This window comes from Bufo bufo, chromosome 2, assembly GCF_905171765.1.
Source record: "Bufo bufo chromosome 2, aBufBuf1.1, whole genome shotgun sequence".
Taxonomy (NCBI): Eukaryota; Metazoa; Chordata; class Amphibia; order Anura; family Bufonidae; genus Bufo; species Bufo bufo.
In genome coordinates this window covers 423,383,573-423,406,671 of record NC_053390.1, presented here as the reverse complement: position 1 = coordinate 423,406,671, position 23,099 = coordinate 423,383,573, and the positions used below count along the sequence as shown (strand labels likewise).

Here is a 23,099-nt window from a genome sequence, read left to right as displayed (position 1 = left end):
TGGCGCTCACCCGTGGGCGGTCCTTGGTGACGGGGTAAAACCTCCTGTTGAAGCAGTCAGCGATGAGCACGGCCTGGAGCGGGGGCAGCTAATTGTCTCCCTCTGCACCTCATTTCCCTACGCGCGAAGCTCCTGAGCTAATAGTGTGGGGCATGAAAAGGAGGCGTGGACTGGTGGCTTCACTAAATGTTAACTGCTGCCAACAGCCTAACTGTTTAATCGCGGAGCTCCTTCAATAGTGCGCGGGATGGTGGCAGAAGTTAGCCTTCACTGAAACTGCCAGCCCGCCCAACAGTTTAATCGCAGGCTCAGGAGCTGTTAGTGAGAGCTCTTGAGCTACTTCAATAGTAATGGCCATCCTGCTTTGCGTCACTTCGCTTTATAAAATGCACTGACTTTTCCCCCTCACTTTGGAGGGGGAAAATGTGCGTCTTATAAAGCAAAAAATACAGTAAATTTTTTTCAATTGACGTTGTAGTGGTGTAAAACGGTCAATGAAAATGGAGTCTGACGGAGATAGCTGAGCGCCATATTCTGCAGTCCCGTAGACTGTGAATGTAGTGCTAATACAGGGATGGCAAACCTGAGGCTCTCCAGCTGTTGCAAAACTACAACTCCCAGCATGCCCAGACTACCTACAGCAGATAGACGAGGCAGCTGATCATAATGAGGTCGTTATTATGGGGGACTTCAACTAACCAGTTATAGACTGGGAAACTGAAACCTGTACATCTCATAAAAGGAAACAGGTTCTTGGCAATAACCAAAGACATTTACATTTCCCAACTGCTTCAGGACCCGACTAGAGGGACGGCCATACTAGACTAAGTATTAACCAATAGACCTGAAAGAACAGATGTGCAGGTCGGGGGACACTTGGGAAATAGTGACCATAAAGTAATAACCTTCCAATTGTCATTCAAAAATGTGTTTTGTCAGGGAGGAACAAAAATCCCAAACTTCAAAAAAGCAACATTTAGCCAACTAAGAGAGGCCACAGGCCTAACTAACTGGGACAAAGTCCTCAAAAATAAAAGTACAGCCACAAAATGGGATATTTTTAAAAGCATCCTAAAATCTAATTATGCCTTATGGGAAAGATTAAGAAACAAGGAAAAACCAAATGTGGATAAATAGAAATGTAAAGAAAGCAATAAATGACAAAAAGAAAGCATTTAAAATCACTAAAACAGGAGGGTGCGAGGAAGCACTGAAAAACTATAAGGATAAAAATAAAATGCATAAAAAACAAAAAGCAGCCAAACTAGAGACAGAGAGATTAATTGCCAAAGAGCAAAACTAACCCTAAAATGTTCTTCAATTATATAAATGGTAAAAAGTATAAATCTGAAAGTGTCGGCCCTCTACAGAGTACTGAAGGGGGAGTTGCAGAGATCGATGAGGAGAAAGCAAAGCTATTAAATATTTTTTTCTCCACTGAGGAAAATAAACTGTCAAATGAAATGCAGAATGTAAAAGTAAATTCCCCATTAAAAGTGCCCTGTCTGACCCAGGAAGAAGTACAGCGGCGTCTTAAAAAGATTAAAATAGACAAATCGCCAGGTCCAGATGGCATATACCCCCGTATCCTAAGAGTAATGTCATAGCCAGACCCTTATTTCTGATATTTAAGGACTCTATACTGACAGGGAGTGTTCCACAGGATTGGCGCATAGCAAATGTGGTGCCAATATTTAAAAAGGGTCCAAAAACAGAGCCCGGAAATTACAGGCCTTTAAGTTTAACATCTGTCATGGGTAAACTGTTTAAAGGTTTTCTAAGAGATGCTATCTTGGAGTACCTCAATGAAAATAAGCAAATAACGCTATATCAGCATGGCTTCATGAGGGATCGGTCATGTCAAACTAATTTAATCAAATCAGTTTCTATGAGAAGGTAAGTTCTAGACTTGACAACGGCGAATCAATGGATGTCGTATATCTGGACTTCTCCAAAGCATTTGACACTGTACCGCATAAAAGGTTAGTATATAAAAAGAGAATGCTCGGACTGGGAGAAAATGTCTGTATGTGGGTAAGTAACTGGCTCAATGATAGAAAACAGAGGGTGGTTATTAACGGTACACACTCAGATTGGGTCACTGCCACTAGTGGGGTACCTCAGGGGTCAGTATTGGGCCCTATTATCTTCAATATATTTATTAATGACCTTGTAGAAGGATTGTAATTAAACTATTCTTGATAAGAAATATAAGCTTATTGGTGCCCCTGGAGATCCCCACTATGAAACAGCTGTTAGTGGACAGACCATGCACCCATACTGAAATAATCAAAGATCTGGCCATATATAGTATAGACCTTTAATATCACTATTACACTTCTGCACAAATCCAAAGACAACCTGTATTACACTGAAGCACATTGAGACCATGATCATGTGGCGGCGCCCCCCCCCCCCCAAAATTAATTCCTAAGTACATGGGAGAAACAGGAGCAATTACATACAATGATCGATATCAAATACATTTGGAGGTTTGGTCCTGAAAGAGGAGGAAATAGTAAAATTTAACCAATTTTTGCAAACATAGCTTCTCTGAGATTAAAATATTGGAAGTGTCATATTGTTTTGTCGCGCCTTCTTCTTAGTGAACCAGCGGAGCCTGCTTGAGTGATATCAGGACAGAGCGCATACGCGAAACATCTTTTGCTTGCTTGCTACACTTGGGGTTAAAGTCACAAAGACGAGCAACTCTTTCCCACTCTGTTCCTGGGGACGTTTCTTCAGCATCGGTTACAAACGCTTCTTCGGCAGCCCTGAAAAGCAGTAAATTCACTAGTTAGAAAGAGATACTTCTTTTCTCGTCTGCTTACAAGAGATCAATTACCTACTTTTCTATCAAGTAAAATGCATTCAACATGGTTTCACAATGTCAGCAGACCCGATCTTCACATACAAGTGTCTGATGAGTATACAAGGTATCATACAGTATTGAAAAGTGGGTAGTATAACATTTTGAGGGAAAGAACAAAAAAAAGATAAGGGAGTAATATAGTGGATAAGAATGAATAATATCAAGGCCAACTCAGATTTATGAAATTTGGCTAGGCTGAAAACAGAGTTTGCGCCTTAAATGGGTTTTCTGAGAATGATTCAAAATGGCTGCCAGCAACTTGTCCTAGAACGTGAGCAGGATTGGTTGCCACCACTTGAAGAGCAGTCCAGAGGGGTAAGGCCTCAATACACACTACACATTGAGTTTTCCTGTCAGGCTGCTCAGCCATGATGACATATTGCAGGCAGGAACGCATCATTACCATGTGTTGTAGAGCCGTGTAGGGAGGCCCCACGCCAAGGTAGCTCCGCAAGTCCTGGCAACCAGTCCTGCTCATATTCTAGGACCGGTTGCTGGCAGCCATTTTAAATAATTCCTGAGAACCCCCTTTAAGGCACAAGTACCAGCAGCTCCTGGATCATTCACTGGTAATCTCCTGCTTTCTGAATAGTCAGTACCATGTTAAAGAATATTTCACAAGCATGTAAGCACAATAATATCCGACCAAGACAACTGAAGCCACAGAAGCAGCTGCGGAAGACACAAAGCCTGCAAATCTAAGTAACGAGTCAGACTACGCCTTTATATACAGCTACCACACCTATGCCTAATGCATATATATACGTATCAAGCAGACAAGCTACTTTTGGCAGATAACAATTCGTCGCCCTGTCTAGACATGGCAAATCTAACAGGTCAAAGGGAATGACGGTTTGAAAGTCTTGCTGCAAAATAAGATTAATGCCCCATGTAATCTAAAAGCCCAATATCTCCATACATAGTCTACAGTACTCTAAAGGAGCCAAACAATAGGAAAGGATAAAACATATGCAACATGTAGATAAAGCAGGAGAAGGAAAAAAAACAAAACTACAATGAGGATGAGCTTCCATGGTAAGGTGTGATCACATCAGGACATACGGTGGGTGTACATCATTGCGGACAGATCATACGACACTAGCACTAACCATGGGACGGACAGGTTAAAGGGGCAGTGAGAAGATTTTACTTAACTGTTCTAGGCTGTAGCAAGGATGGTTTATGTTTGTGCTTATAGGTGAAGAGAAGAAATAAAAACAAGAAGTTTAAAGTCAGATAAAGAAGATGAAAATGAAGGTAAGATGGATGACAAGCAGGACATGCATTATGACACAGCAGGCATGCCTTCAAATTTCCTCTCTCCGAAGACCACTACAAAACGTAAGAGGGCTGCAGTACTAGTATATATTCACAGTCAAGGAGGAGGCAATATTGTATCAAAGGGAGAGCTAAATCAGAGACTTTAATGCTATTCATGAGAGCGCGCGTTTCCGCAGTACAGCACAACAATTGAAGTGTATGATGCAGCCAGACGCCCACACACAACAGAAGAATACATGGGAGAGATCTCTATTGTGTCGAGCCTGGATCAGAGCTCACAACTATCTGAAAGTGGATTGTGTAGGCTGCTGAAAATATCCTGTGAGCACTAGATACAGCAGACTAGTGACAAGGCTAGGGCTTATACAGCGTGCCTACAGAACCCTTTAGGGTTTCTGTTAGTAAGACCTGCGCTTAGTTTTTTCATGGAAACCTTGATATTGAAGATTGCAGAGGAAAATGGCAGTGCGTCTTATGGGAAGTGCTTCCACTATGGAAGCACTCATTAGTACAGTAGGACCGGCTTGTACTGGCTGTACTCACTGTCACCTGGTCTTCTGCCAACACTGTAACCTCACGCGGTGTGACATTGGGTCACAGCGCAGCAGGAAGAGGAGAGCTGGATCTCCTGAGTGGTGGCTGCATCCAGAGCAGGAGAGGCTAGTGGATTTAATTTTGTGTGATCTGAGGTCTGATTAACCATGGATATCTGAATAACATTGGGGGTCTGATCTGAAGTCTAAATAACGTTGGGGGTCTGATTAAAAACAGGTTCTGATCTGACATCTGCTTGGGGTCTGACTGAGGTTTTTTTTATTATTTTTCCTACTCTAAAACCTATGTGCATCTTATGGGCAGGTGCGTCTTATAGGGTGAAAAATCTGGTACTGAAAAATACTTCTTAAAAAAAATAAAAAATAAAATAAAAATATGAATCCAACGCTGGCAAATCCAAATCATGGTCACATTTCTACTCAGAAACCTGAAAATAGGAATTTTTAAAGTGTACCTAATTCAGGGAATACTGCATCTCCTCATGGAGAGCACCTGATGGACATGAAGAGTCTTATAAAACAGGCAAAGTTTCTCTGGAATTCTGGCAAGATGGTATTCAAATGAGCTCTTAGCAAGCTCTGTCTCTAATGCCACCAGATGTAAGGTAGCTATTCTATAAATTAATGTTCGACCTCTTAAACAGGCCTTGAGACATAACTTGGATAACAACAAAGCCAGCACCTGCAGAAGAGATGCTGGATTAATTATTATCCAGGTCATGTGTCAAGGCCTGTTTAAAAGATCGAACACTGACTTATAGGATAGCTCTCACACATCTGGTGGCATTAGAGGCAGAGCTTGCTAAGAGCTCATTTGCATACCCTCTTCTTTAATGTGTACCTAAATGTTCAAGTAACATTTTTAGGGTATTTCTAATATAAGTCATTTATTTTATTTTTTTCTAATTTTACCATCAGAAGAGGCTTCTTAACTTTGGGCCTCCTGAAGTGCTATTTACTACAGTGCATAGAGAATCCGTACATTGCAGCCATGTATGTGGTATACGGAACTGATCTGTATTAAATGTACTCATATCGGGACAGAGCTCACCATAGCACATCTCCCTTTCAGCCTGTACCTTCCGATGAAATCTCTGCCATAGACCTCCAGTCCAGGATACATGCGCAAGACACGCATTAGGGCTCTTTCACACCTGCGTTCTTTTCTTCCGGCATAGAGTTCCGTCGTCGGGGCTCTATGCCGGAAGAATCCTGATCAGGATTATCCTAATGCATTCTGAATGGAGAGAAATCCGTTCAGGATGCATCAGGATGTCTTCAGTTCCGGAACGGAACGTTTTTTGGCCGGAGAAAATACCGCAGCATGCTGCGCTTTTTGCTCCGGCCAAAAATCCTGAAGACTTGCCACAAGGCCGGATCCGGAATTAATGCCCATTGAAAGGCACTGATCCGGACTTAAGCTAAATGTCGTCCCGACGTTTAGCTTTTTCTGAATGGTTACCATGGCTGCCGGGACGCTAAAGTCCTGGCAGCCATGGTAAAGTGTAGCGGGGCGCGGGGGAGCAGCATACTTACCGTCCGTGCGGCTCCCGGGGCGCTCCAGAGTGACGTCAGGGCGCCCCAAGCGCATGGATCACGTGATCACATGGACACGTCATCCATGCGCATGGGGCGCTCTGACGTCATTCTGGAGCACCCCGGGAGCCGCACAGACTGTAAGTATACCGCTCCACCGCTCCTACTATGGCAACCAGGACTTTAATAGCGTCCTGGCTGCCATAGTAACGCTGAAAGCATTTTGAAGACGGCTCCGTCTTCAAATGCTTTCAGTACACTTGCGTTTTTCCAGATCCGGCGTGTAATTCCGGCAAGTGGAGTACACGCCGGATCCGGACAACGCAAGTGTGAAAGAGGCCTTAGACAGCCATTGGATGCATGCTTATTGGGCTGTTATTTCTCCCGCCCAACCCCCCCCATCCCCTAAGTCAAGACTGGACCAGGAGGCAGAGACCAGTGGGGAACCAGTCAGCACTGCAATGGGGGCAGAGGGGGATAAATCTGTGAGGGCGAGTATCCCTTCTTTTAGGGTACTTTCACACTAGCGTTTTTCTTTTCCGGCATAGAGTTCTGTCCTATGGGCTCTATGCCGGAAAAGAACTGATCAGATTTATCCCCATGCATTCTGAATGGAGAGTAATCCGTTCAGGATGCATCAGGATGTCTTCAGTTCAGTCATTTTGACTGATCAGGCAAAAGATAAAATCACAGCATGCTACGGTTTTATCTCCGGGCAAAAAAACTGAAGACTTGCCAGATCCGGCATTTTTTCCCATAGGAATGCATTAGTGCCGGATCAGGCATTCAAAATACCGGAATGCCGGATCAGTCCTTCCGGTCTGCGCATGCGCAGACTGAAAAACATGTGAAAAAAAATCGAAACGGATCCGTTTGTCCGTATGACAAACGGACAGACGGATCCGTTCTTGCAATGCATTTTGAAGACGGATCAGGATCCTGATCAGTCTTACAAATGCCACCAGCTGGCATATGTTTTGACGGATCCGGCAGGCAGTTCCGGCAACGGAACTGCTTGCCGGATCACTCTGCCGCAAGTGTGAAAGTAGCCTTACTGATAATACAACCATCTGCATCCGCTCTGAACGGATCCGGTTGTATTATCTTTAACATTGCCAAGACGGATCAGTCATTAAAGGGGTTATCCCACTTTGCATTTTCATACTTACCTGCTGCCTGAGCGCTGTTCACTTCCTGGATTCTGGCTGGGGGCGGGCTTCATCTTGATTGAAGTCTTCTCCCGGCCGGGCGCTGGACTGAACGTGCACGCCGCCGCGCATGCGCCATGGTGACTTATTCCTGGCCAGTATAGTACAGAGTTGGCGTGCGCGGATCTGTACTATTCTGGCCAGGAAGAAGTCACCATCGCGCATGCGCGTTCAGGACAGCGAGCGGCCCGGCCGGGAGAAAAGAAGGAGTCTTCTGCGCAAGCGTGGCCGGAGAAGAGCGGTGGCCGTAACCAGGGGAGACCGAATGACAACAATGAGGTAAGTGGGGATGAATTTTATCCTAAACGGTGGGAATTTGGGTTAATCAAATATATTTACAAAAATGATTACTGTCAAATCATTAACAGATTTAACAGTGATCATTATGATGGGATAACCCCTTTAACTCCATTGAATGTCAATGGGGGACGGATCAGTTTTCTATTGTGGCAGAGAAAACGGATCCGTCCCCATTGACTTGCACTGGGGTAATGCCGGATCTGTCTTGCATCCGCATCCCAAGACGGAAAGCAAAATACAACATGATGCGGTTTTCTCTCCTGTATGGGAACGCAACTAAACGGAACGGGATGCATTTTGGAGCATTCCGTTCTGTTCAGTTCAGTTTTGTCCCCATTGACGATGAATGGGGACAAAACTGAAGCGTTTTTTCCCGGTATTGAGCCCCTATGATGGAACTCAATATCGGAAAACTAAAACGCTAGTGTGAAAGTACCCTTACTTGTTTTTAACCCACTCCAAATCCTTTTTCAAAAATATTTCATCTCCATTATACAAAAGCATTCTACTATTACCGAGATGTATCAGAAATTCGAAGAAATTCTAGGGCTAGGACTACAACATGCATTGCTTGCCTTTCTAGTAGCACATACAAAAAGGAATCTAAAAACCATCATCTATTCTATTCAACCGGTATTAAGGAGGCAATAAGAAAAACAAATGCAGATTGAATTAGCAGCTGGAAACATGGCTGAATAACAGGATAAGGTAAGATTTCACACCAAATATAGGGCAGTCCATGGGGGCAAGCTACGAGTCATTGGGTCCCATCACATGACATTCGGCAGAGCATTATTGGAAAGAAAAATATACAAAAAGGAGATCCTGCTCTGCCCAAGGCACACACAAGAATTCGGAATTCAACGTATCTAGAAATATTCAGCAAACGTTCCATAAGCAACTGGCAAAATCTGGCCAAACCTTTAACATAAATACTTGTTACTCTACGTGAATAAAAAGCTACACAAAATAAATTCTAGAAAAAGAAAAGTTCATTCCAGTAGCATCTATAAATCCCCTAGATGGGTAACCCGGGTTGATCATTCTTTGTGTTCTCGTCATCCAGTAAATGAATAATAGTAAATGATAACTAATAAACGGTAAAATGTTAGAAAAATGCATCGTTCAGTATTGGCACAGCATGCTGCTGTTCTTCCAACGCTCATATTAGACCATTATTTGCTTACGATGCATCCGGTTATGTTAAAACAGCAACTGTTAATATAGGGTAATGTAAATGAAGCCTAACACCATACAAGCACATAGAAATGACAACGTAAACCTACGGACAAACCTCTGCGCTCATGTACACATACATGGTTATATTAATGGGCTAGAAGAACACGAGTGACACAACCCATAATGATGCTGCAGTTCCTCGTGAAGTGAACCTCTTGCTGGATGGTTTGAACTATGAAACAGCAGGGACTAAGCGGGTGTATCATGCCTGGGCAGCTTCCTTCAGTGCAGATCATAGGCCCTGCACATAGTGGGAACCGTGGTGATGGATGTCCTCATAACTTCAGAATGGTGCTTCATCCATGAGGAGCAGAGGTCTGAAACGGCCTCCAGAGACACTGCTGACACGGAATATTAGAAGTCGGCACAGCTTCCTCTACAGAGAGGGATATCAGGACTGGTAAAGTCATGTCCCAATTCCCAGACACTATTCGTTTTAAATCGTACATGCCAAGCAAAATGAAATTCCACATCACAGCAGTGCTCCCCATTATGACACTCAGATGCACCCTCTGAACTGGTTTCTCTCCTCCCAGTAATCACAGCAGTACATCTCTCCTCCCTGTAGTCACAGCAGTGCTCCCCATTATGAGGAGAGTCTGATGCACCCTCTGAACTTGTTTCTCTCCTCCCAGTAATCACAGCAGTACATCTCTCCTCCCTGTAGTCACAGCAGTGCTCCCTATTATGAGGAGAGTCAGATGCACCCTCTGAACTAGTTTCTCTCCTCCCAGTAATCACAGCAGTGCTCCCCATTATGAGGAGAGTCAGATGCACCCTCTGAACTAGTTTCTCTCCTCCCAGTAATCACAGCAGTACATCTCTCCTCCCTGTAGTCACAGCAGTGCTCCCTATTATGAGGAGAGTCAGATGCACCCTCTGAACTAGTTTCTCTCCTCCCAGTAATCACAGCAGTACATCTCTCCTCCCTGTAGTCACAGCAGTGCTCCCTATTATGAGGAGAGTCAGATGCACCCTCTGAACTAGTTTCTCTCCTCCCAGTAATCACAGCAGTGCTCCCTATTATGAGGAGAGTCAGATGCACCCTCTGAACTAGTTTCTCTCCTCCCAGTAATCACAGCAGTGCTCCCTATTATGAGGAGAGTCAGATGCACCCTCTGAACTGGTTTCGCTCCTCCCAGTAATCACAGCAGTACATCTCGCCCCTGTAGTCACAGCAGTATTCCCCCCATGAGGAGAATCGGCGATATGCCCTCAGAACTTGTTTCTCTACTCACTTCCCAGTAATCACAGCTGTACCTCTCGCCTCTGTGTTTAAAAGGAGTTCTCCAACCCCTAAACCGCCTCCCCATACGCCCAGGCCCCTCACAGAGGTTGTACTTACTTTGCTCCCCCAGCACCCGCGACTATTCTGATGCCCGCACAACAGGGCCACAGAGTGGGCAGCCAATAACAGGCTTCGATGGGAACGAGCCTCCCTAGCATCACCACGTTTTCATCCGTGCGACGGGGAGATGCAGCAGCGGGCAACAGAAGCGACGCAGGTGCCGGGGAGTGAGGCAAGTACAACCTCTGGGAGGGGCCCAGGCGTATGGGGAATTTTATTTTAGGGGTTTGATAACCCCTTTAATGTTGAGTAAAAGTGTGTTACATTGGAACTTGTTTTAATAATAAGATATACTGTTTTTATTGAGTGATGGGTCAATAAGGGGCTATTAGCTTATGCAGGGATACGCATAAGTGATTAGTGTTTATACCCTATTAAAGGGGAACTTTAGTCAGAAATGGGTAATTTTCAATATACATAGAAAACCTTTTAGGAATGTCTTGCGGTTTTGTTTTTTTTTCTTCATTTTGGAAGTACTGTACCACATTCATTTCAACGGGGCCGCAAAAGATCTGTAGTCAAGTTCTGCAGCCCCGCAAATTGCGGAATTGCGGACAAGAATAGAAAATGTGGCGGCCATGTGCGGTGTAGCCTAATACAGGATGCTCTGAGTCATCCCCCTTCCCTCTCTGGGCAGATTAAATGTTGTCACTGAGAAAGTCAAACAAGGCTATGTGCTGTGCTAAAATTCTAGTGCGTCTTATGGAGCAAATACCAGTGAGCGCTTCCATTACAAAAGAGATCATTAGAATGCAGGAAGCAGTGAGTGTGGCGCTGTGCTGGTTGTACTCTCCCTGGTCTTCTTTGGGGTGTGGCGGAGCATGTCTCTTTCTCCCCCCCCCCCCCCCCCCCCCACTACCTACAGCATTAGGATGTAGTGCAAGTGCACGTAGGCCCGAACTGTGAATTGACACTGTGCAACATCAGGTCACACTGCAGCATGGGCCGGAGAGACCAGCGGATCTGCAGAGTGGGAGCACAGTCCGGAGCTGAGGAATAAGTTAATTTATTGTTTAATGTCTGATTAAGGTCTGATGGATTTTGGGGGTCTGGTGAGGTCCAATGGAGCTTGGTGGGTCTGATCTCAGGTCCAATGAGGAATGTAAGTATTTTTTTTCTTATTTTCCTCCTCTATATCCTACATGCATCTTATGGAGCAGAAAATACAGTACATAGAACACTCACATGTAGGAGGATAACCTATCCCTCTCTGTTTTGGGGGCACAGAGGAGATTGGGCTGGATTACAGACATAGTATATTATAAAATAAAACACACACAGCACGTTATGTGCCACTAGTGTTGCCCCTTCTTACATTCTGCTTTTGTTCCTCATGCAACAGAAGACCCAGGTATGTGGACCTTTAGAAAAAGTACTTGAGCACCCCTGATCTACATACCAACTATCTAGCCTATGAGATTTAATATTCATCAGGCATTTGGGAAAGCTTCTAGTATGAAGCGTGGTACACTTACATATAAACGAGCTGGCAATTAGGGCCATTATACTTTCTATAGGGCCTAGTCTGCTGTTCACAATAAAAGCATTCATTTTAATAAAAAGTATTTGCACAGAAGCAAGCCACCATTATTAACTCATTGAGCACACGACACATAATCCACAGATTTCCTACTACATTTCTGCTCATCTTTTTCACCTAAGACAAAAGCGCAAACACATACACAAAATAAAAAAACATCCATTAACAGTAAAATTAGTAATTTTGGAACATACACATAACCAATCACGTCAGCGAAGGGTTGTTTGTAGAACGCTTCATCTGCCACCCTACAGACAGCAAGAAGTCCAAAAAGAAGGAAGGCAGGCAAAGAAGAAAAGAGGGAGAGAGCATTGAAAAGTGGAGATCATACAAGATAGCATTACATAAGCATGGAGGATAAAAAGTTTAGTAAAGAAACATGCATAAAGTAAGAACAGAATGACACCACAAAAATAAGAAGAAAAGGCACATAACTGTTAATATACACAAAAAAAGACACCACAGCTTGTTAATATATACGGTAATTTTATATGTTATTCAAATTTGCCTTATATACACTTACGGATAACCAAAATATACCCCTAGCAAAATGTGGCATGAACTGTTGGGTAACTTGTAGCCACAGCTACCAAATTAAGACCAACTAATCCACGTTTGAGTGCGGAGGCGACTCCCTCTGTCCTCCCCACTGAGAAATTGCAGGGTTCTGATCAGGTTGCTATGGCAGCCTAGGCTCCAAAGCCTGCCATAGCAGACTGCCTGTTAAAGGGAATCTGTCACCAGTTTTATGGTGTCCTGACTAAGGGCAATATAAACTAGTGACAGATCCCCTTAGCACCTGCTTCTAATTCATATGGGGAAAAAAAGCTCTGAGGCAGGTGAGCAGGGAGAGCCATAAGCTCATGAATACGGGGACTGTTAGGGCTCGCTCACACGAACGTGTGATGCCCGTTGCCGTATTGCGGACCACATTTGCGGATCTGCAATACATGGGCATCGCTCCGTGGCCATTCTGCATCACGGATGCGCACCCATTCATTTTAATGGGTCCGCAAATCCGGAGATGCGGAAGGGAAGAACGTAACAGAACACTACGGAAGCACTACGGAGTGCTTTCTTGGGTTCCATTCTGTGCATTGCAATTTGCGGTACACAGCACGGGCTTCACACGTTCGTGTGAACGAGCCCTTAGACTGTTAGAACCTAGCAGCATAAAACTGGTGACAGAATACTTAGTATACTTTTGCCGTCTATTTTCTGAGGATCACATATTCAAAAACAAATTATTTATATATATATATATATATATATATATATATATATATATATATATATATATATACATACACACACACACAATCACCTGCTTTTCCCAATTTGACATATTAAAATAAACATATTTGGCGTTACCACAAAAATCACCAAGGCTTTTTTTTGTTATAGGTCTTGGAAGGTAGGGAGGAGAAAAGAAAAGAAAAAAAATAATAATAATAATAGGATTTTTTGTGATTATTTGTTAAATCATTTTCTCGCTGAGTTCATTGGGGAACACAGGAGACCATGGGTATAGCTGCTGCCACTAGGAGGCGTCATTAAGCAAAAAAAAAAAAAAGTGTTCGCTCCTCCTCTCAGCTATACCCCTCCTGCATACACTGAGCTAGTCAGTTTGTAAAAAAGCAGTAGAAGCTAGGGTTGAGCGATATACCGGTATCCACGATATTAAAACACAGCGATATGGCGATATTACCGTTTCCGAAAAACTGCGGTATTTAATGAGGTCATGGGAGTGGTCACGTGTGCTGACCTACGTCTAAAATGTCCGATTCCACCTGCTTATGTTCCCCGGTCACTGGCCTCTGCCTCCTGCATTACTACTAGCACGCGGAGGGCTGAACCTGGCTGCAGGGACGAGCAGGCTTTTTATTTTCTTCACTTTATATAAACCTGTGATGGCAACTTTACCAAGACTTTGTACAAACATTAAAGAGGACCTTTCACGGGTCCAAAGAATATGAACTTAGTAGAAGCCTACATAGAGCGGTGCCCAGGGATCTAAGTGCACTTACTATTAATCCTGGGGCCCGCTGTGGCCCCCGGTAATTTCTCAACATTCGGTGCAAGTAGGAGGAGACGCCAGTGCCTCCTTCCCCCTGACAGCAGCGCTGTCCAATCACAGCGCAGAGCTAAGAGCCAGGGAGAAAAGAAACCTCCCTGGCTCTGAGCTCTGCGCTGTGATTGGACAGCGCTGCTGTCAGGGAGAAGGAGAGACACTGGCGTCTCCTCCTACTTGCACCGAATGTTGAGAAAAAACCAGGGGCCACAGCGGACGAACGGAGCGGCGCCCAGGAATAACAGTAAGTGCACTTAGATCCCTGGGCGCCTGCTACTAAGTTCATATTCTTTGGACCCAATATGTGTCACCAACGCATGTGTCTTCACTCCAGTGTCCACCTGTGATGTGATACGCATATAAATAGAGATGTCACTGTGTACATACATGACGTGTATATGTCGTGTGTACAGGGCTCCGGTAGACTGATGGTTTACATTGATGGTGTTTCCATCTGCGTCGCCCTTTGTGACCGACAGCCCACTACTGACTGCTAACATAACCCCTGGCTATTTTACTACTCCTTCAGGTAATGACTGCAGTCACTGTCCATGGGGGTGATTTATAGGGGTAGGAGAACTTCATATTTGAAGTCAGCTTCCTCATGTAGTGCTATTTTGGGGGTGGAGAGTGACCTCACCACAGAATGACCCCCCCTCCCCCCAAATACCAGTTGTCACTTCTAGCCCATGTGGAGCCCTGTCCTCTTCTTTAAAATCTCTCAAAGAAGACTTCCTCCACAAATTATCCTAATAGGATTTTACCCCAGTTAGATGGATCATAAGAGGCGTCCCTATGATACAGTGCAACGTCTCCTTGTGGCCCGCCGCCCCATACAGTGCAACGTCTCCTTGTGGCCCGCCGCCCCATACAATGCAACGTCTCCTTGTGGCCCGCCGCCCCATACAGTGCAACGTCTCCTTGTGGCCCGCCGCCCCATACAGTGCAACGTCTCCTTGTGGCCCGCCGCCCCATACAGTGCAACGTCTCCTTGTGGCCCGCCGCCCCATACAGTGCAATGTCTCCTTGTGGCCCGCCGCCCCATACAGTGCAAAGTCTCCTTGTGGCCCGCCGCCCCATACAGTGCATCGTCTCCTTGTGGCCCTCCGCCCCATACAGTGCAACGTCTCCTTGTGGCCCTCCGCCCCATACAGTGCAACGTCTCCTTGTGGCCCTCCGCCCCATACAGTGCAACGTCTCCTTGTGGCCCTCCGCCCCATACAGTGCAACGTCTCCTTGTGGCCCTCCGCCCCATACAGTGCAACGTCTCCTTGTGGCCCTCCGCCCCATACAGTGCAACGTCTCCTTGTGGCCCGCCGCCCCATACAGTGCAACGTCTCCTTGTGGCCCGCCGCCCCATACAGTGCAACGTCTCCTTGTGGCCCGCCGCCCCATACAGTGCAACGTCTCCTTGTGGCCCACCGCCCCATACAGTGCAACGTCTCCTTGTGGCCCACCGCCCCATACAGTGCAACGTCTCCTTGTGGCCCACCGCCCCATACAGTGCAACGTCTCCTTGTGGCCCACCGCCCCATACAGTGCAACGTCTCCTTGTGGCCCCAAGTGTTTTTTTCTGCTAAATGGGTATTTATCGCGATATATATTGTTATCGCAATAAATTTCTTAATATTGTTATCGTGGGAATATTTTTGATATTGCCCAACCCTAGTAGGAGCAGCCAGGAGAGGCCAACCACAAACAAAAGTAAGAAGATAACTGGAGAAGGGTCAGAACCATGAACTGGTGGACCCATCAGGAAGAGCCAGCAATACACTTACTGGGTAGGTGCTGTGCCCCCCAATGAACTCAGCGAGAAAAGGATTTTACAGGTCAGCACAAAAAAATTCTATGAATGATTGGGGGACACAGGATACCATGGGACGTTCCAAAGCAATACAAACCATGGTAAGGGAACAAAAGATCAGAACAAACCTAAGACTGGCCATGAGGTCCCGCATGTAAATGCGGGGGAAGGACGCACCAGTAACCCTGGATAGAACAGAAGGTGTATGTACCAGGAAGGCCAGCCAGAAAGGATGCAGTGACATGCTGGGCAGAAAGAGGAAAGCCCAGCTGAATGTAGCTAAATGGCTCGGGAGACTGCATTAGATGCGGATAGTAGCACAGAATATCCACAAAAAGAGTAAGCATTTCAGACGACTGAAAATTATGTCTGGAAGGCACTGCTGGATATCGAGGACCACAGAACTGGAGTGGAAGTCTGGAATGCAAGGCCAGGATGGTTTCCATGACAATAGGCCCAATAGAAAAACCAAAGGAGTTCCACCCAATAGAAATGGGTCTGTAGAATCCATGTACATATGAGACCCGGCCGACAAATGACAAGAGGACTCAAACGAATGTGTAAGTACCAGAAGGGAGATCGCAACACAAGAAAAAACATAATAATCTGGAAGGAATTAACTGGGCAGAAGGCAGAGGACCAGTCCTGAGGAGGCCTCCCAGGTAGGCGAGGAGATATCTGTGGCCAATCCGTAAGAGAAACTAGGGACGGCCACGGGAGATGAAAGCCACAATAGCAACCAATCGAAGGGAACCGACCAGAAAAAAAAAAAAACATGTGCATGGTGAGTAGTCTGGGAGGAAAAAAAAAAACTGTGTCCTCAGGGAACAGCAGCATCCCAGCCATGCAGCATAAGAGTGCAGTCACACAAACTTCCATTACTAGAAAAGAAGGGAAGACTAAGTGATGCTGGATCCAGGAATTACATGACCGGTGTTAGACAGGTTGAGTTAACAGAGCAGAGATAAGGTAACTGCACTGTGAAAAGAGAGCATGCTACAACACGTGAGAGCACGGACGGGAAACTCTGTTTCCCGTACCTAAAGTGGGGAAAAAAGGTAAAGAAACTGTCTGCCTCCTACAGACACCAAGCTAAAACTGACTAGCTCAGTGTATGCAGGAGGGGGTATAGCTGAGAGGAGGAGCCAACACTTTTTTTTTTGCTTAGTGTCGCCTCCTAGTGGCAGCAGCTATACCCATGGTATCCTGTGTCCCTCAATGATACAAATTTAAAAAAAAAGGGGGTTAAATGGCCTGGATCGGCGATTCCGACAGTCCTTTAGAGCAGGAGTGCAGCTCTCATGTCAGAGCCAAGCCCCAGTGCAGCGTTTAGACTGAGCCGCTGTAAAAAGGCGGCAGCCCAGCCTAAGGCCCTTTAGTGTCTGCCGTCAAAAGGCATATTAGTGACTTCCAACAGGTTAAATCATTCCTGGAGAACCCCCTTTACATGTAGATTGCTCTTCTTCCCCCTCAATCTAGTTTTTGTGGTCTCCCTGAATAAAGGCTGAATGGAGCCTAGTGTATGATCTGTCTGCAGTGGGAGTGCAGAGGCAGCGGGTTCTGAGTAATGACTCATGTAATTGTGTCAGTACGGTAACACACTCACTGTATAATCAGCCGCAGCAGTAAAAGACTGCACACATCTGAACTTCACAGGGAAAAAACACATTTTTCAAAAATAATTAAAGGGACTCTGTCACCACTTTCTAACCCCCCCTTTTAAAAGTATTGTTCTCTCCATGGCGCCCTTCCGATTACAAAGGTGTTGTTATAACATAAATTCGCCGTCTCGTTTTGATAAAAATAACTTTTAATCTTGTCAATCTTGTGGATAAGGTGCCCAGGGCGTTTCTGAAGGTCTGAAGCTGCCGCCCGCCGCCGTTGGTGCCCAGCTCCTCCCCTGATCCTTTCAGCGCCGCCTGAATGTAAAGAAATCCGCCTCCGGCTCTCGCTCAGTGCCCCCTCCTCCTTTTCAAAGATCCCGCGCGTGCGCACAGGCCTGTGCCTGATGCGCCCGTGCAGACATTTAGAATCAGCCTCATTGAGCGAAGTGCGCATGCGCGCACTTCGCTCAACCTCCTCATAAGACGAGCACTGCAGCCAGCCACTCAGAGCCTGCGGCTCCATACAGCGCTTGGCAGGCTCTGAGTGGCTGGCTGCAGTGCTCGTCTTATGAGGAGGTTGAGCGAAGTGCGCACATGCGCACTTCGCTCAATGAGGCTGATTCTAAATGTCCGCACAGGCCTGTGCGCACGCGCAGGATCTTTGAAAAGGGGGAGGGGGCACTGAGCGAGAGCCGGAGGCGAATTTCTTTACATTCAGGCGGCGCTGAAGGGATCAGGGGAGGAGCTGGGCACCAACGGCGGCGGCGGGCGGCAGCTTCAGACCTTCAGAAACGCCCTGGGCACCTTATCCACAAGATTGACAGGTTAGATAAAAGGTATTTTTATCAAAACGAGACGGCGAATTTATGTTATAACAACACCTTTGTAATCACAAGGGCGCCATGGAGAGAACAATACTTTTAAAAGGGGGGGTTAGAAAGTGGTGACAGAGTCCCTTTAAGGCCCGATAGTCCTCAATGTGTCAAACCAGAGGAGCAAGTTGCGCGCTGTATTGGGCTACTTCACACACTTTTTGCACGCCTGTAAAGGATGGTATGTCTTTGAAGTGTTTTTTCCAGCAGTTTTGTGGCTTTTGTTTTATTCTGTACATGTGTTATTTTTCTTGGTGTTTTTTAAAGGAGTTTGTGGGGAAAACACATGAAGAAAAAAGGCCATGCCCTGGTAGATTATTTTACATTTTGAACAAAAACAGCACTTCTCACAAAATTCACATGCAAGTAGACTTTCTGCTAGATTCTGCTATAGACTTTAAAGAGGATCTGTCACCAGATTTCACAATGCAACCTACATTACAGTGTATTAAAGGGGTATTCCCATCACAGACAATGGGGGCATATCGCTAGGATATGCCCTCATTGTCTGATAGGTGCAGGTCCCATCGCTGGGACTCGCACCTACAACCAGAACGGAGCGGGGAGAGCTGTGGCGGGAGGACCCCGGGCACGCGCAGCCCCTATTCCCATTCATTTCTATGGGGCACACGGAAATAGCCGAGCCAGTGCACGTCTATTTTCAGCAGCGCCATAAAAATGAATGGCAGCTGCGCATGCGCAGTGTGCCCTTCGTTCATTTCCCCGCTCCGTTGTCATTGTAGGTGCGGGTCCCAAAGGTGGGACCCGCACCTATCAGACAATGGGGGCATATCCTAGCAATATGCCCCATTGTCTGTGATGGGAATAACCCTTTAAATAGATCTGTAAGCTGAAGAGGCTGGTGTACTTAAAGGGGTTGTCAGAGTTATTTTTTTGTTCTCTCTGTGTTGCTAGCTGGGCAAATGTAACAGCTTTCCAATTAACTCACTTTATCTCCAGTGGCTGGTTTCTCAGATTTCACTGACGGTCACATGACCTGTGATGTCAGCTTCTCTGCCTGCTCTGATAAAGGTCGTTTACAAGCGACCGACCGATGTCACTGTGCTGGCCACGCCCCCCTTCACTGCCGTCTGCTCTATCCTAGGATTCTTAACCCCTTCAGCTGCACAGACTGGCTAGCTGCAGAAGGCAGTGAGGAGACAATTCTGGGCACTGGAGCGGACCTACTAGAGAGAGAATTGCACAAGAAGGTAGGGGGAAGATCCTGTGTGTATTAGCAGTGTCATTATACAGCTGGGACTTGTAGTCCTACACATACAACATGCTGCTGAGTCTCCCAGCAGGCAGACATGTCACTCAGGGCAGCTCTTGTATTCACTCCCTTAGCAGTGTTATTATACAGCTGGGACTTGTAGTCCTACACATACAACATGCTGCTGAGTCTCCCAGCAGGCAGACATGTCACTCAGGGCAGCTCTTGTATTCACTCCCTTAGCAGTGTCATTATACAGCTGGGACTTGTAGTCCTACACATACAACATGCTGCTGAGTCTCCCTGCAGGCAGATAGGTCACTCAGGGCAGCTCTTGAATTCACTCCCTTAGCAGAGCAGGGGGAGGGGCAGAGAGTGTTTTTAATGCATGTAAACAAAGAGCCAGAAAAGAACCAGGGAAATGAGGAAATATATATATATTTTTTTTGCATAAAACTTGCTTAGCTTAGTTATATATTGCTGCCCATCAGATTTTAAGTGCTATATTTTTTTTTCATAACTCAGACAACCCCTTTAATGACTTTTCCAAGACTTTCTAACTGATGACCTACTCCACTGATCAGCTGTGTGAGGAGACAGCTGTGCTTGCAGTAGCTCCGTGGCTTTCTCACAGCGTTCCCTAGGCCATGTGACGTCACGTTCAGTCACATGCCCTAAGTGTGGCTCGGCCACATAGAAGTGAATGGGGCTGCGCGAGACACCAAGCACAGCCACTGTATAATGTACAGCACTGTGCTTGGTGAGCACAGAAAAGGCTGCAGCACTCATAGAAGCACCGGTGCCTTCTCAAACAGCCGATTGTCAGGGGTCCCAGGAGTCGGGTGTATTCCTAGGTCAAGCTCAATCTCCACCACCAAACCCGACAAGCTCCTTTCAGTGTAGCTCACACTGCTTAGTAGTCTGCAGCTTGTCATTAAGGTCTCATTAACACATCTAGGGCTGCAGCTAACGATTATTTGAATAATCGATTAGTTGTCCATAATTTAAATCTATTAAAATCGGGAAAAACAAAATTACAAAACAAAGAGGTTTATATGATTTTACTTGAAAAATTATGTTCAAAAGGCCATATTAAAACAAAATTGTGGATGACACTATTATGGGGGGGGGGGGAATCTGTGGATGGCACTGCTATGGGGAAGGGGATCTGTGTATGGCCCTATTATGGGGAGGGGGGGGGGATCTGTGCACAACACTGATATGGGGGGGGGGATCTTATGCTATATGTGTCGTGCACAGACCCCCTTCCCCATAACAGTGCACAGATCCCCTTCCCCATAACAGTGCACAGATCCCCTTCCCCATAACAGTGCCATACACAGACCCCCCTCCCCATAGCAGTGCCATACACAGATCCCCCTCCCCATAACAGCCCCGGCCCCGCTGCTCACAGCAGACTATTCTGGCAGTAACTTTTACTCAGCGCATCTTTATTACCTTACAATGAAGCTCAGGTAACAGGCAGAGCGGGCAGCGGCGTAACGTCACTCACTCACGTGACGCACCTGCTCCGCCCACTTAATGAATGAAGGAGGCGGAGCAAGCGCGTCACGTGAGTAAGTGACATTACACCGCCGGCCACTCTGCCTGTTACTGGAGCTTCATTGTAAGGTAAAATAAAGATGCGCTGATTTAAAGTAAACCGCCCGCCCGCATAGCAACGAATCGGCGATTATTCGATAACTGGATTCGTCGACAACGAGGCCTTAGGCTAGCTGAGTTTAGTTCGCTAAAACACCCGGCTCATGAGCTCTGTCAGTGCCTAGCAGAATATACTACCATGATACAGGATTATACAGGTCCTTCTGCCATGGATTGTCAAAGCACACCAGCCTCATAGGCTCCAAAGCCAGGTTCAGACAGCCATGCGCGCTCTGGGAAAACCGGTCCATGTGATGGCCACATTTCCTGGACAAAATGCGTGTCAGGTAGACCAACCCCGTTACATAATAGCGATCTATGATGCTGTGATTACCAACCCAACCACGGGTCTACAGTATTCCAACTCACAGCATCATTTGAGGACAGTAGACCAGAAATCACAGATCACTACAATGCAAAGAGTTTGGATCAGACAAGTTACGGACGGTTTGGGAAATTCAACACTGATTGCTTTATCTAGACCACACACGGTCATCTGGAAACAAGTTCAAATGTTGTGTGTGAATGCAGTCTACATATGGACATCATCAGATCACTTTTGGCCTCCAGTATTCAGTACGGGGTTAGAGGTAATAGCACCTATACAACAGTGCGCTGTACTGAATATTGGGGGAAAAAAAAAAAAATAATAATACCTCAGTCCATATTAAACCAGTTTCTATAAGATACGTAGCACAGAATCTATCGAGTCTACAACATCTATAAAAACATTCCTCTGGTTTAAAAAGGGGGTTGTCTGGTTTGGAAAGCCCCTTTTTAAAACCTCTACTGGGGAATTCTGCATTACTACAATACTAAAAATCAGAGCGGTTACAAAAGTGTCAATCAATCTACAGGACCCAGCAAGTCCATGTTTTATATTGAGACACTTGATTTCAATGAGGACTCTCCAAAGCTCTGTGGTGGTCCTGCAGAAGAATGGAGCTTTGCATGGTCAGGCTCCTTTGCAGATTACTGCAGATCTCCATGGGGTTTCAGAACCAGGATCCCAGGAAATCTGCTTATAGTCAGAACATGGATTGTCCAAGCTGCACACCTCCTTCATTATGCAGATACACTTAAGAGGTTAAACAGATCAGCTCTTACACATAGTCTAGGCTCAGGAGAAAGTAAACATTACCGATTATTAACTTTTGTCTTCTGTAACAACTCGTCTTGTCTGGCAGACCATTCCTCTAGTTCTTTTGCAGCTTTCTCTTTCCATTCAGACTCTTGTTTTCTAGAGTTGGCGTCTGTGTAAAGGGCAGAAAACATTCAATATAAAGTGCGGGAAATAAATGAAATAAAAATTATATATACATACTCCCATGTCAGGAAAAAGAGATTCCCAATATCAAACCAAGTGCCTATTCAAAGGATGCGGCTACTTAAAGGTAAGTTTACAAGCCAGAATAAGGCACATTAATAATAATCTAATGTTCTAAAAATATTACAATTCCAACTGAGTAACAGTTGAGTGTGAATGTGTACGTGGATTCAGATTCCCATCCTCTTCGATTCGCAAAGACGTCCTAACAACACTGAAGCTGATAGAAATGAGGATATGAAATGACATTCTCTCAAAGTGCAGCCTTGGACTCTGGGCCTTCAAGATCAAAAAATCCGACCACCACAGAGCAGGTTTTATATACAAAAAATGAAAAGGACACAACTTTCTAAAATACTTTATATTATTCCTTTCCATTCTCAGCATTTTCTGACAGCATTATTTGCTTACATCCAGAGGCTGAAGCCCCATAACCAATCCCCTTGGCACTAAATAAATAATCAGTAAAGCTCTTCTATTCACATAGTTTGTAGGTAAAATGTGAATCTGTCATCAGTTTTCTTGGCAACATAAACTACCGACAGAACCCCTTATCAAGATGCTGGGTCACTTTCTTTAATTCACCCAACTAGCTAAAATGTTGGACTGAACAGCTTCAGCACACGCCAAGGAGTCCTAATATTCATGAACTTCCAGATCTCGCCAAC

At 45.5% G+C, this 23,099-nt stretch overlaps 1 protein-coding gene across 1 annotated transcript in view; it reads right to left on the bottom strand.

The window, feature by feature from the left end:
- Positions 1 to 2,302: 2,302 nt before the first annotated feature.
- The window catches only part of CLTA (clathrin light chain A), a 47,683-nt gene continuing 26,886 nt past the window's right edge, over positions 2,303 to 23,099 (bottom strand). The window contains exons 4-5 of the mRNA XM_040417379.1: positions 22,246 to 22,357; positions 2,303 to 2,774 (exon numbers count right to left, since the gene is read on the bottom strand). Coding sequence (XP_040273313.1) covers positions 2,603 to 2,774; positions 22,246 to 22,357 — 284 coding nt within the window. The 3' untranslated portion in view covers positions 2,303 to 2,602. The remainder of the gene's footprint in view (positions 2,775 to 22,245; positions 22,358 to 23,099) is intronic.